This window comes from Pseudophryne corroboree, chromosome 6, assembly GCF_028390025.1.
Source record: "Pseudophryne corroboree isolate aPseCor3 chromosome 6, aPseCor3.hap2, whole genome shotgun sequence".
Taxonomy (NCBI): Eukaryota; Metazoa; Chordata; class Amphibia; order Anura; family Myobatrachidae; genus Pseudophryne; species Pseudophryne corroboree.
In genome coordinates this window covers 263,986,193-264,001,565 of record NC_086449.1, presented here as the reverse complement: position 1 = coordinate 264,001,565, position 15,373 = coordinate 263,986,193, and the positions used below count along the sequence as shown (strand labels likewise).

At 42.0% G+C, this 15,373-nt stretch overlaps 1 protein-coding gene across 1 annotated transcript in view; it reads right to left on the bottom strand.

The window, feature by feature from the left end:
• Positions 1-426: 426 nt before the first annotated feature.
• The window catches only part of HOMER2 (homer scaffold protein 2), a 433,557-nt gene continuing 418,610 nt past the window's right edge, over positions 427-15,373 (bottom strand). The window contains exons 8-9 of the mRNA XM_063925972.1: positions 6,386-6,466; positions 427-1,846 (exon numbers count right to left, since the gene is read on the bottom strand). Coding sequence (XP_063782042.1) covers positions 1,658-1,846; positions 6,386-6,466 — 270 coding nt within the window. The 3' untranslated portion in view covers positions 427-1,657. The remainder of the gene's footprint in view (positions 1,847-6,385; positions 6,467-15,373) is intronic.

The following is a 15,373-nucleotide window of genomic DNA, read 5'->3' as shown; positions in this document are numbered from 1 at the left end:
TCAGTCCTTAGGTCCCCACCATTCATCTTTTCCAGGTCACCACTAGATTTTTAAAATACTGTATGACAGCTGGTGATACACAGTGCACCTGCCGGGTGACCTGTGTGGGGTTCTGAGGGGCAGATGTATTAACCTGGAGAAGGCATAAGGAAGTGATAAACCAGTGATATATGCAAGGTGATAGATAAAGGCACCAGCCAATCTGCTCCAATATGTAAATTAACAGTTAGGATCTGATTGGCTGCTGCCTTTATCACCTTGCACATATCACTGGTTTATCACTTCCTTATGCTTTCTCCAGGTTAATACATCTGCCCCATTATATGAAATAATTAGTCCCACACTTATAGTAAATGGCACTGTAATAAGCAAATTAAGAATGTCAGATTATGTTAGTTTCAGACCTTAGATATACCAAACAATCCCTTTTTGTTCAAACATTTTATTTTTGCTTTCATTACAATATAAACTACATTATAGAACCGTGAGGCACAAATCTTCATATTTTAAAGGAACAGCCCTGTTTACATTGACTTAGAAATCTTGAGGTCTGTGCATGTAAAGACGTTCTCAGCCATGGCTTGTTACACACATCATTATTCACAAAAATTATTCACAAAAAATTGAAAGGAGACCATTCAAAAACAAAACACTCCTCATTATAGAATAAAAAGGAAAATATACTTCTTTTCAGACTGGCGTTCCAAACGTATAAGGCATCATGTGGTGGTCCCATCATGCCACCTATACAACTAGGGAAAAAACCTCTAGAACACGGGCTGAAACATCCAAAGACTTTCACCAAGTTTCTTAAACAAAGTAAACCCAAAAGATCTAAGTGCAAGGGCAGACTGTGCATTTTATCTGCCCCATGCACACACAAATGTGATTCCTTCATGCTTGCCTGTCTTTCCAACACATTTTATGTAGTATCCATAATAAAGGACCTCAATATTAGACTTCATTAAACTATTTAGTTATATCTATAGGGATACGGGAGTTCCTGGGGCTGGACTGCGGAAGTATAGGTTTGGGTAATCTTGCCCTTAGCCCATTTGATCTGTTTCATTCTCTTTATCAGTGGCCATCAAAAATATAGTCCAAACAACTGAGACATTACAGACTTTGCCTTATCATCATCCCTCCCTTATATTTATTGCAACTACTGAACAGTGCTGGCTGGACTGTAAAAGCGGATAGTGTGTGTGTGCTTGTTCTTATTGCAAATCCAACATATTTGGGAGTAGCAGGACTGGAGGACAAGAAAAGCGGCCATCTACTGATTCTACTCTCTGTGCTCAATCCTTTTTAATATTATCCATATGTTACTTTACCAAAAGACTATGGATTGTTACATATAAACATCCACACATTTCATATGTCACTTTAAGTGCCACACCGTAGACTTCATTATTAACAATGTCTCTCTGCTGAATTGTGTAACCTGGATGGTTCCGGATTTGTAGAAACAGTAAAAAATGGCTTTCAAGGTTTAGGCCACTACTGGTTGCCAAAATGGACTAAACTGACTGATACCAGCAATCCAAATGATATAAAAGTTAGTAACCACGACGTCCTCTAGCCCTCGTCTTGAGTGGTTGCTCTCTACCGGTCTTGTGTATATATGAATAAAAAAAGAAAAGTAATCCACCACACTCTAGTTATCGATTTCTAGTTTGGAAAGTGCTTGACGGAATTCGTGCAAATCATCAATCTTCCCGTCTAATATGTTCAGGAAGTGTTTCAGTTCCAATTTCAAGTGGCCCTGTCTGTGCTTACTCTCTTCCACTTCTTTCCTTAGTGCTCTCACTTTATCTTCCAGTTCCTGGTTCCTGTGCTCAGCATCCTGCAACACAACACAAACAGTCCTCATGGCAGGAAAATAAAATATCTTAAGCACTACAGTATGTGTTTATTTTTAAAGTTGTAGAAATGTCAGCATGCCATACATCATTCAAGAACAATGAACTTTAACCTTTACTCATTTGACGGTAACACAATGAAACTTACTGTGCTTAAATATATTAAATTTGCAGAACTTATTAAAAGAAGAAAAGAAGCTCTCTGCTGGTATTTTGTACTAACATCGTTAGATAGTCTCTGTGGGCACTAAAGTGTGCGTGCCATCATGAAGCATTATTGCTGCTCAAGAAAGGGGTGTGGCCAAGCACATATGGCCCATACCATTCCAACACCCTGTAACACTACCACCTCAGTAACACATTTCTCCTCCCACCCTCACCTACAGCACAAATTCCCCACCAACTCATGAGATGAATTCACCACAGTACAATGAGTACATTGACAATCTGATACCGCTTTCAGATCACAATGCTGGGTCGCACCCGGGATCTGGAAAACGGGTCTTTCCCAAGTGCGATCCGGCATTGGACCCTTCACGCTGGCTTCCAGACCCGGCAATATGCCTAGTCAGGTTGCCATTGGGGGCGGGGATGGAGGTGGCGCTGGGATATGAGATCATCTCCACGCCGCCTCTGCCTATACTGTGAACGGGTCCCATCGATCCGGCAACCCGTTCACACTGCACCTGACCCGGGAATAACCCTTCTTTATTCTCGGATTGAAATACTGAGTCTGACGACCTGGGACTTCTGGACTGACCGCTTTCACACTGCACAGTGATCCGCGTCGACCCGGCAATATACCGGGTCGATACCAGATTATTTGTGTGCATTGTGAAATGAATATGATAATGAACCTGACCTACTGTAACGAACAAACAGCCAGGTCTTATGGCAGCTGCGAGAGTCAGTCCTCTCCCCCTTAGCACTCCATTAACCACTCGGAGGTCTGGGGCAATATTGAACAAGACATACAGATGTGTACTCATTTATCTGTCTTTTTCACCTGAAAATGTGTCTTTACCAGTGGTGGCACCAATTACAAATAGGGGAGCCCCTCAACTGTCACCCCAAACGGACTACCTGGCAGTTGGTGTGGTTCCCCTATTTGAACTTTGGACTGTGCTGCAGCCGCACCTCTGGAGCCGCCACCGGTCTTAATCTAAGTGGATGCGCGAAAAGCTGCAGCTGCTGCATCGCAGCACTTGGTATACAGACTCAGAATGTTGTACACAGATATACAAGTGTTGTATATAAAATTAATCAGTGCAGTCTCATGCGAGTTTGGCGCATCCACTTGCGGCTAACATGCATTTTTGGGCAAAAAAACATGCACCTCACAGAGTGGCACATGACCTGCCACGCATAAGGGGGCCCAGGATCCTATTACAGCAGTAGCTGTGCAGACATGGGTGCTGTGTATCTTCTAAAATGAACAAACAAAACCCAATATGTAATCAGTTCTCATCACATTGTTGGGCCCCAGGCTGCCTGCTATACATTGTTATGTCAACCGCTATTGAAGCCCATGGCATCTGCGGCTCTTGGAGTGAAGCCATCTGAGAGATGGAGCCTGTAATTTCAGTGGCATGACATCCCCTAGATAGTGCTACACTGGGAAACCGATCTCTAGAGAGAGAGGCTCCCTCGCCTCTGATATCAGCACCTCACCGCCTGCCAGCTTGCTGCAAAGCACAATTAAGTAGACCGTTCTGTGCTATGCTGGAAATTATTACACAGCTATTTGACTTAATAGAACAAACTGAGCCAATGCCTGATATAATTTATCTTTGCTCCAGTATGGCAATAATTACACCGTATAAATCCCACGTTAAATATAAAGAAAATGGCAACAAATGGATGGAACAGTATAATTAATCTCAACAGTGTACCAGCATGATACAATATTACTTCTTTAATAATGAAAAGTGTCATTATGTAGAAAGGAAATGAATGATGTTGATAATGCACTGCAATGATATAGACAACAGACATTCTCCCGGAGGAGGAATCCACCCACACAAACATACTGTACTGTATGCACAAGGCAGCGCTGAAAGCAGAGAACTATTATGGAGCCATTTAGATCACTGGAATAAGTAACCAGAAGATTGTGACATGTCAATGTACACAGCTAGGCACAGGCCTTCTTCTACACTACTATACTGGGTACCATATTTAGCCAATATTTCCTATACCTGAACAGTAACAACATTGCAGGGCAGATCTAGATCGTTTGTCCCCCATCAAACAACTTTAAAATTATTAGAGGAGTGCAAGCCCTTCTGCACATTTTACCATAATCATAGCTTTACTTTCTTGTCTTCCTTCTCTGTACTTCACCAAGCCTTTAAATTACCTAATTGCAAAGGTTTATTTTTGTTGAATTTGTAAACAAACTAATGCACAGATCACAGTCGTGTTAAAGGGCAATGCAATTAGCAACTGGATAAATGACAAGTGGGCATGGTCTTGCAACAAGGGCCGCGGCCTCAAAGGTAATGCTGTATCTGTATGATGTGGAGATGGGCACAGGGTAGCAGGGAGAGGCAGACGGTGCCAGGAAAGGGTGACAGTGACAGGCAGTGGGTGATGCCAGGGAATGGGTGACGGGGGAAGAAGTGGGTAAAGCCAGGGGGAGGCAGTGGGTGACAGAGGATGATGGGGAGAAGCAGTGGGTGACAGAGAGAGGGTGGCAGGAGAGATAGTGATGCAGATGACTCACTGGACACATACATACAGTATTTTCCTTTAAAGGTCACATGAAAGTACTTAAAAACCAACACATTAATATTAACCAGAAGACTGAACAACCCCTCAGAGTCCCATTAAATAGTTTTCCTGCTGGATCCCTCTACCACGACCATTACATCATGCACGCTTTAAACAAACTGCAATAGCCCTCTGTCATTGTCCTCTATCATTTCAGAATGGCTCCTTGGTTATACACAGAATGCCTGGAGTGATTATAAACAATTCTAATACAAATGACAGGGTCAAATATATTTAGTCTGAAATGTTTGCACATACATTTGCTACTATTACAAGTAGCTAATTTTTATGCGTGTGGTATGCAAGGTAGATAGTGTCTAGGTCGAAAGGGATGCTAGGTCGACATGTTGTAGGTCGACAGATCAAATAGTCGACATGAGTTTTGTAAAAAAAAATGTGTCGTTCTTCGTAGAGCGACCGGGAACCCCAATTAGTGCACGCGTCCCCTCGCAGCCTCGCTCCGCTACCGCTGCACTCGGCACAGGTTACCGTTCCCAATTGTAGTCCACGTGGATCGTTAAGTATGAAAAGGTTAAAAAAAAAAGTTATGAAAAACTCATGTCGACCTTCTGACCTGTCGACCTAGAATAAGTCGACCTAGTTACTGTCGACCAATAGTGGTCGACCTAGAGACCGGATCCCCATTTTTATAAAACACCTGAACTTTCGTTTCATTGGCATTCTATAATCTATCTTCTGGTTGTATTTCAGTACTTCAAATCAATCAAGGTTACATATGCCCAGAAAAATTTATGCTAAGAGGTCAAAGGTAATGTACTCTATGTCCATTATTAGTGCGAAGAGTTTAACACCAACATACGTACAGCTGAGAGTTTTGATCCACATCCTTATTAAAATAACAGCCTTTAATGCCTTTAAGAGAAGTCCGCTCACCCTGGAGGTGATTGCAGATAATTATTCTTGTGCCGCAACATGTTGGAGTAATATAGCAAGGTCTAGGGCACTAGAGTTCTGCCTTTATCAGAGGCATCCTGAATATAATGGTCTAATTAGGAAATTACCTTCTGTTCTCGCTATCCCTATGGGAGAGCTACATGGTGCTGCCTTTTCTGCGTGCCCCCTTCAGTTTTATTTTACTACAATTTGACCTTGTTTATTTAAATGTGACATTAAGAAGATTTCATTCTAAATATGGAGACACCTGCTTTAAAGCGAAACTATTTATTATTACTATTCATTTTACAGGGGAGAAATCATATGTTATAACTGCAGAATGATCTTCATGCAGCAGAAGGTGTGAAATTCTGCTAGATAAGGCAAAGTGAACAAGCCAAATATAAACCACGTCATTTAAAATTAGGCCATTAAACCTTATTAATGTATTAATTCAAAGTCACCCTTTCCTACAGCTGTTAAATAATTGAGCAAGGTCATTAATGATTAAACAAAACAGGATACTCGTGTACAAAAATAGAACGACAAGGTGGTCAGAATGTGCTGTGGGAATAATAAACATTATAAAAGCGACCAATACTTATGAGGTCCACCAGCATTGCACAGACTTCTGACTAAGGAGCAGGTTAACCTCAACTGTCTCAGACAAGGTTGATAGAGGGTTCGGAAGAGTCAGGGATCCCATTCCAGCAATACAGCTGTAAAAAACATAACATCCTTCCCCATCGACCCAAAATACATCGATTGCAAGGGTCATTATTTCCTCTACTTTTGACAGGACAGACGGTAAATTGACTGCCTCCATATTCTGGATGGGTTCTGCTAATCTCTCTTACCTGGAGTTTATCATTCACAGCCTCACATTCCAACATCAGCTGTGGGATCACTTCACTTTGTTTCCTGAGATCTTCGAGTTCCTGTGTAAAAAGACCATATTGCATGAATAAAACACAGGGAGCGGGATATATTGGTATTAATGGGCATGACTGTCATTTGCAGATCACAAACACTGATAACAGACCAATTTATTGAAATCAGCTGCAATAATGCAGCGTACGGGACCAGCATTCTTACATTATAAAGATATGTATGTGACTGACACAGCAGCACAAAGAAGACACAAATGTGCGTTCATTAAATTGACTCAAATATACAAAACAGACACATTATAAGCTACCCTTTACCCCCCAAAAAGACTATTGTAATAAGGAGAAAGTAGTGTATTAACTGTATTGGTCTACCAGAAATAGTAGTCATCACTTTATCCTAAGTCAGCTGGATAGCATTACAATTACACTACCTATGCTCATTATTTATTATCCAGTGGGTTTGTTTCCACAGGGTTACTAAACTACAACCTACAAGGACAATTAATCAGAACAGTATTTGATGTGTCAAAACTTGTTGGTTCCATTATGTTCATTACACTAGACTAGAACAAGCCCACAGTACAGTCTCAATGTGGAAGGCAGACAGCATATCAGGGACAGATACAGTAATGCTATAATACCCATTGCAAACACTTAGGGGGGAATACAAATGTTTGAAAAATCAGTTGGGTGTCTGTTTTCTCCTGTCTATTAGATAGGAAAAAACAGACACCCAACTGACTTTTCAAACAATTGAATATCCCTCTTTAAACGCAACAAAATGCATCAGGCAGGTTAACATGACTGAATTTAGTATTGTATAATGAGACTTTTTGTCAAGCTGAAGAGGTGAAGTCATACACGTGACTATCTGGACAGCAGCATCATGTGCTCAGTAAAGAAAAAAAACACTTCTTTACTGGCAATTCTAAAGGTGGTTACACACTACTAGACAATGTGCTCTATGAGCGACGTCGCCTAGTGTGTTTCCTTCCCTACCGGGGCGGCCGTCGGCAGTGCAACACACTAAGCGATATGCAAATGATATCACTCAGTGACGTCACGCTGCAGTTTTTAGATGATAGTCTAAGTTGAGCTGCATGCACGGCTGACAGCGAGGGTCATTAACGCCCGTGGTACCGCACATCGCTCGTCGTTGGGCAGCATACACACTAGTCGATATGGTAAACGACGTCGCTCAAGCCACATAAAACAAATCAAAGATGCAACAAAACCAAATATAACATGATGAAATTCAGTATCTTATGTACACAAACATCATAGCCTTGTATTATAGGGGGTCAAGGTTGTGCTATATACATTACTATGCGAATGCCAATTTAAAAAAATGGAGTACACTCAGGGGCGGATTGGGAATAAAAAGCGGCCCTGGAAAAATTTGTACTAGTGGCCCCACATGGGCAGCACCAGAGGTGTAAGGTCTAGCCACGGGCCATGGCAGCAGCACCCTCCCCCCAAGACTTTCCAGATAGTGGGCATGTCCAGCATCAAGGGGGAAGTTAAAAATAAATAAAATTAAATATTATGAGCACATTATATGATACACCTTTAGAATTTAGGAAACTATAATTCTTTAGAAAGATATATTTTCTACCTCATTACACCAACCGTATCCCAATCACTATTCACTCAATCTTATACGTCAGCCAAGAAGGCAGACAGAGCATACACTAGATCATCTGCAATCAGAGGCTAAGTGGCAGTAATTTTCATATATGCAAATTATTTTGCATCTAATTCATTATGTCTATAAATAGGACCACATGTCCTCAAACTAAACAGGCCCCACTGGTGCGTCGGCCCACCGGGGATCTTCCCTGTAGGCCCTATGGCCAATCCGCCTCTGAGTACACTATAATGTACACACATAAAAATACAGTGGAGCATGGTGAGAGGAGGATAGAAACAATTTACCAGGTACTGGTGCTCAGGTTAGTCACTAAACTGAAAAAGACATCTAGAAATAAAATATTTATAGATATCTTTTTCACTATTGGGACTAACCTGAGCATCAGTACCTGGTAAATTGTTTCTATGCTCTATTGTTTATTGAAGGTTTGGTGGCCTTCACTTTTCCAGGTGGCAGCATAAGTGTTTGCGTCTAGGGTGCTTGGTCGATTTTTACATACATGGTGAGAGGAGGATAAGGATAAGATTATATCATCCTACCAATCCCGAACTCATATAATAAAATCACTCCTGTATGCTGGCCACACAGGTCACACTGTATAGGTGTTCTGGGAGACTACAGCATAAGTTGTATGGATAACAGACTCTGCAAAATCCAGTAAATAACATCCCACAACTTCAATAGCTGTTGTACAAGAGTGTGACGCATTTCTCTGCTAATGTAGTTTTATTAGAGACATTGTTTACATGTCCACAGGGAGGATTTAAAGGACCAATCATCCAGACAATTTAAAGAATTCATTGTGAATTTGTTTTTATGGGATACCATTTATTGGATGTTGCAGACAGACCCCCCCCCCCCCCCATCTCCCCCCTCTCTCTCTATATATATGTGTTCTGTATCTATCTATAGAATTCCTATACAAATAATGAGCAGTGAGCTATGGATTGATTTTAAATAAATTTCACCTACAAATCATCTCTGGGAAGTTTTTCACCCATACCAATTCCTAAGGAAGGTGGTGAATCAATTACAGGCAATGCATGCAATGAACTGTTTTGAAACGGCATATCTGGTCCATACACATCGTTTTCACTCTCACCACATAGAGATGCACTAGAATACTTGCAACATCATAGGTACTATAACTGGCTGATGTGCGCAGCCAAGCACTGCAGTGATATGTGAAATGACCCTGAAAAGTCTTCACTGTAAGATCAAGTCATACTAATTTATTGTGCTTATTACATAATTGTATGCCGCTATAATCCTAGTACTTGTATTGTTTTTTGCATGCCGATTGTTATCTTACCCCCACAGAGACCTTAGGGGTTAAAGTTTCATGAAAAACAAAATTATGCGATTTTAGGTAAAAACAGGATATTCCTGTTTAGATCGAAAAGCTGAATTCTTTTTTCAAAGTAAAAATAAAAATTCACATCATTGTATTGGATGTAAATATGACATTATAATAATAAAAAAATAATATGCAATGTAGCCTGTGTCAGTGTGATATACTTTGCTTTCCCAGTATGTGTTAAAATGCAAATAGGATTATAGTTTTCTTTTAAAAACATTATGAGGCTATATTTACACCGCCAGCAGGATATCAGAGAGCAGCAATCTGTAATCTTGCAGCTCTTTCCATTCAGCACTGCCAAAAACGCGTAACGTGTTGGTTGCATATTGAACATTTACAGCTTCAAGTGTCAACAAAATCAATGTTAGAAGCATGCACTGCCTTCCAATAAACACCTACTAAACAGGACACAAGTAAATCCAGGCAATCCGTCTTAATGATTGCACTATGCACCCAACATTACATACTATATGGTCTAGAAGTTTTCTTCTCTATTGTTTACACTCATTATGTTTTGTCATGTAGCCTTTCCGCACCTTCACCTGTGTACCCCAGCTCAGTGGTTCAAAAACTGTGTGCTGTGACACCCTGGGGTGCCTTGATTTGGTGGTCCAGGACCAATTGAAATTATTTATGGTCAATCTAATAGGCAAAACTAGTACTTGTGGCTGCCAATCATAGAATATGTGGACAAATAGAAGCAAATATTGTCTATCACCACATAATCGAACCAAAGGATGACATAAAAACACTATTTACTTAATTTAATATTTGTTTTCTAAATTTCTTAGTAGGACATGTTTGCCCCTTGGGTGCCATGAAAAAAATTCTTATACTCTAGGGAACCACTGGTCTAGCAACTATCTGCTTTGTTTTAAGATCTGTTATAGCTTGTAACACTTGCATATCTTACATCAGTGGTGTTTGCTTGTGTGTCCATATTTGTGAATGTGCGTATAACAAGGTGTGACAGTGTGTGTCCCTCCTTAATAGTGCATAGTGGGCTGGTTAGAGCCTTGAGGAAAAGCCAGCTTAGGCTCGAAATGCGTTGGATGCAGTGACGCAGGATTAAAAAGAAGGGGGACTCCTTTTCCGTCAGCAAAGTCTTGGAGCCTAGCTGGAGTGCTTATCCGGAAAAGTACTCAGCAAAACACCACCAGTGGCTCCATTCTGGTTTACCGGGTAAGAACACCCCACAGACTTTTTGCCTCAACCAAGGAACTTTCTCTAACTTGGGACCTGCATTCGTCCCTAATTGACCTATATATGTACTTTTTATCATTTTGTTTTTATTGATCTTCTGTGTTTTATTGTCTGAATGTTTGTGATCTTGTGAAATAATTTTGTATAAATTATCCAGAAACTCCTAGCGCCTATTTGTGGTAAACCTCTCATCCACTATACTGGTTAGAGCTTTGGCTAATAACTTAAATCAGGCAACAAATCAGCAAATATGAATGAAGCCTTATGTCTCACACTGTGGGGCCATGTACTAAGCCCTGGAAAGAGAAAGTGGAGCGAGATAAAGGGGGAGATGTACTAAGCAGTGAAAAAGAGTGGAGAAGTGAGCCAGTGGAGAAGCTGCCCTTGGCAACCAATCAGCTGCTCTGTATAATTTTATAGTATGCATATTCTAAATGTTACTTCAATGTTGATTGGTTGCCATGGGCAACTTCTCCACTTGCTCACTTCTCCACTGCTTAGTACATCTCCCCCAAAGTACCAATCAACCAGCTCCTGTCATTTTTCAAACCCAGCCTGTAACATGGCAGTTAGGAGCTGATTGGCCGGTACTTTATTACTTTCCGAGGCTTAGGGGGTAATTCCAAGTTGATCGCAGCAGGAATTTTTTTTAGCAGTTGGGCAAAACCATGTGCACTGCAGGGGGGGCAGATATAATATTTGCAGAGAGAGTTAGATTTGGGTGGGTTATTTTGTTTCTGTGCAGGGTAAATACTGGCTGCTTTATTTTTACACTGCAATTTAGATTGCAGATTGAACTCACCACACCCAAATCTAACTCTCTCTGCACATGTTATATCTGATTCCCCTGCAGTGCACATGGTTTTGCCCAACTGCTAACAAATTTGCTGCTACGATCAGGTCTGAATTACCCCCAAAAGCACAATGGTGATCTAAATAGAATGAGTTTTCCCACTATTGGGAGTCTTGCTACTTCAGAGGATGCTGCCGAGCATGGTGGCATCATGTGACTTTTATTTTAAAGGAACAGTATAATTCAGTGGTTTTCAAACTCGGGAATTCCTGCTGCGATCAACTTGGAATGACCCCCTTAGTACATCTGTCTGACAATGTTACATCTCACAACGTCAACATATTGGTCAGCATTTAACACTCGCAGGGTAGATTTATTAAAGGTTTAAAAAATGAAAAGTGGAGGTGTTGCCCACAGCAGCCAATCAGATTTTAGCTATAATTTCTCTACTGCATTATAGAACATTATAGACAAAATCTAATTGGTTGCTATGGGCATAATCTTCACTTCTTTGTTTTAGAAACTTTAGTAAATCTATCCCCAAAATTGATGAGACAAAACATACTTTGCTGATGGTTTTATTTTGTTTTTGGTAGTAAAAAAAAAAAACCCCTCAAAATTCTAAATACAGTAGTATTCGGCATAACAGAGAGCCTCTAGCAGGTTAGCAAAGAGGGAGCCAGGGTGGGAGCCAGAATGATTTGCAGTAAGAGTGAGGCCTATAGTTTACACACTGCCAAGGCTTGGGTCCCTGCTATACCAGCTAATCTCTTGGAAAAATAGTCTCCTGGAACAGACATTAGCACCTTGCTACCGAAGCATTTATAGTGCAAGGCCGGAAACTGAGGCAAATCCATAAGATGCGGCCATACCTCCTAAAATAAAAACTGCAAAAGGGGGGCAGTGTACTGCAAAAGAGATGACATGAGGTGAGAAGTTTCAGCAGACCACTCACCACACTGTATAACTCATGCTCAGGGGTTAGTCACATGTTTGCAGTGTTCTGCTTACAGTACCTATGGATCAGGAGCAGCCACACATCCCTCCTCCTCGTCCAGTATGAGAGCAGCTGTTCCTCTCTATGCTGCTACTCAGACAGCTGCTCCCCCCCCCTTTCTATCCTCCCTTTGTGTACGAGCAGCAGGAAGGAAGCCGGGGAGCATATTTGTCAGCAGTTCAGACAATGCGGTGTGCTCCTCCTCTGTGCGGATCCCCCATGTGGCTCCTAGTGCTAGGAAACTGTGGTAGTATATGTAACAGAGGTATATGTACAAGGAGAAAAGTATGACTCTTGTTTGGGCGCACTCTTATTAAATTATCTAAGTGATAGTCGATAAGTGATGTGCCTAAAAATTGATAACGTAGTCTTTTAATTCTGCTCTTTAAAATACATGAGAACTCAACAAGACAAATTAAACAAAAGTAGCCATTGATATGTCATATGGGAAGTATTTCTCCCAAAAACTGTAAAATGTTCAGATCTTAATTATGCCTGGATAATTGCATATCGGAATATAGCTACATCTTAAGCTGCTTCCGTCTGCCAAATATCTGTACAAACTGTGTTTGTATTAATGCGGCCCAAAATAGGGTTAGGTTCGTGAGTGGAAGAGCCCACACACTAATTAACAATTCTAATAGTTTGCCACTATTGTAGATAAATAGATTGTGATGAATAAAGGTTCAAGAGGTAGTAGGATTGAGTATAAGTGGTGATACTGCTGTTGGTGTTGACGCGTCTCGCCAGTCTAACGTGGTGTTACGATTCCAGTACTTCTGACCAGAGGAGATCTTATGACAAAGGCCAGAGTACTGGAAGGGAATGCTGGTTACGGGAGCAGGAAAGCCTAGTAACCCCTGGCGCCCTAACTCCGTTGTCTCGCCCGTGTTATCAGATATCCCCTGCGAGACTATGGTTGCTTGAGCCCATGGCAGCCGCGTTTGAAGGGCGGATTATGTCTGCCCAACTCCGATGCCCCCTCAGGTCTTAATGGGAGACAAAGGGAAATCCGAGACAGGGTGATAACAAGGGGCCCTCTGACTAAACAACCAGGCCAGGGGCTACAAGCTAACTAGACTTAAACCAGAAGTATGTGCGGACAACCGCCAGGGAAAAGGACAACCAAAATCCACTAATCCGTTACTCCTACCCAGCACCGCTGGATACCAGAGTGGATTTGTGGGAGCGGAATCCTCCGCAAAAGCTCCGAGACTCAATATAACAAATAATAAATAGTAAGCGGTCAAGCCGCAACACACGGCTACGCCGCGACTCACGAACACCACAGGATGTTAAAGGTGCTCGGTCAGGACTCCAGGAACAGATGACAACTTCCGAGTACTGGACCACTGAGGACAGGAACGACCGGATAGAGCAGGACTGGAAACACTCTCTGCAACAGATACAGCAAACAGGAAACTCAGGAACTAGCAGGAACCAAGCTCAGAACTCAAGCAGACTGGAAAGCTAGAAATATCACCAGCATCTGCAAACTGCCCTCAGCCAGCATACAACAGGGAGACCTAATCAATAATCACATGCAGCTGCCTTGTTGCATGATTCCAACCTGACCAGATGCAATTAGCAGCCAGGTGAGGCTGAACACATGGGAACAGGCTGCAATTACACAGACTCCCCAGCGGCAGCAGACAAGAGTATTCTAAAACAGAGCAACGGGAAATCCTGGCATGCAAGACAACTTAATAAACATAAATAGGAATGAACCACTACCTGTGGTTCATAACAGTATCCCCTCCTTAAGGGTGAGCTCCGAGCACCCCATGACACCCACGGGGAACATAAACAGAAGTATAACATAAAATACAGAACCAAAATGCAAAACAGGAATGAGCCACAGCCGTGGCTCATAACATTACCCCCCTCTTGAGGAGGGGTCAAAAGACCCCAAAATTCAGACTATCCAGAACAAGGGATACAAAAAAAAAACCTGACACATTGGTCAGACAGACACGAAAACAGAAACAAGCTGCAACCACAGCTTGTAACAGTGCCCTCCCCCTGACGGTGGCCACTGGACACAAGATAAGGAAAAAAAATCTTTTTTTTTTTTTTTATCAAGGCAAGAGTCAAAAATTATTTCTTTTTCTTCTTCTTCTTTTTACAAAGCTCTTTAGGTCTGACCAAGGTAATTCCCCAAACATTGTCTGAACTGATGGTACCACCCAACAAGGCTGCGTTCAAATCAGAGACAGGTTTCTTACCCTTGGGAGCTGAACTTTCTGGCAAAGTACTATTATTAGAAGAAGAAGAAGTCAGAAAAGCACATCCTGCAGTCAAAACAACGGGCTGGGACTCTTGTGCCGAGTTTACAGTATTTGGTGGAATCTCAGCAGACAAGACGGGTGACTTAGAGGAACCTGAACCAATTTCTTTGGAACCATATCTTTTAATAATTGCATCACTGAATGCTGGGGGATCCTGAAGAATGGGATCTTCAGCTTTCATTAGGCTGGTCACCCACTCAAAAGGCTCTCCTTTAAAAGAATAAATAAGATAGAGCACAAGGTTCTCTGGAGTGATGCCCAGAAATGGTCTAGACAACATAATAATGTAATAGTGTTTGTAAAGCGCCAGAAATTGGGCTAAGTCCCCATCAAAGATTATGGATGTTGAGATATCAGAGTCAGGATCTGTTTCCTTCCCATCTGACTGACTGAAGTGCTTTGCTAGTACCTGGTCACTATTGCCCTTACTTGAGGCTGAGACTCTCTGAACCCCACCCGGGGCAGTGACTTTCTGAACCCCACCCGGGGCAGTGACTTTCTGAACCCCACCCGGGGCAGTGACTTTCTGAACCCCACCCGGGGCAGTGACTTTCTGAACCCCACCCGGGGCAGTGACTTTCTGAACCCCACCTGGGGCAGTGGCCTCCGGGAACCCCACTGGGGCAGTGGCCTCCGGGAACCCCGCTGGGGCAGTGGCCTCCG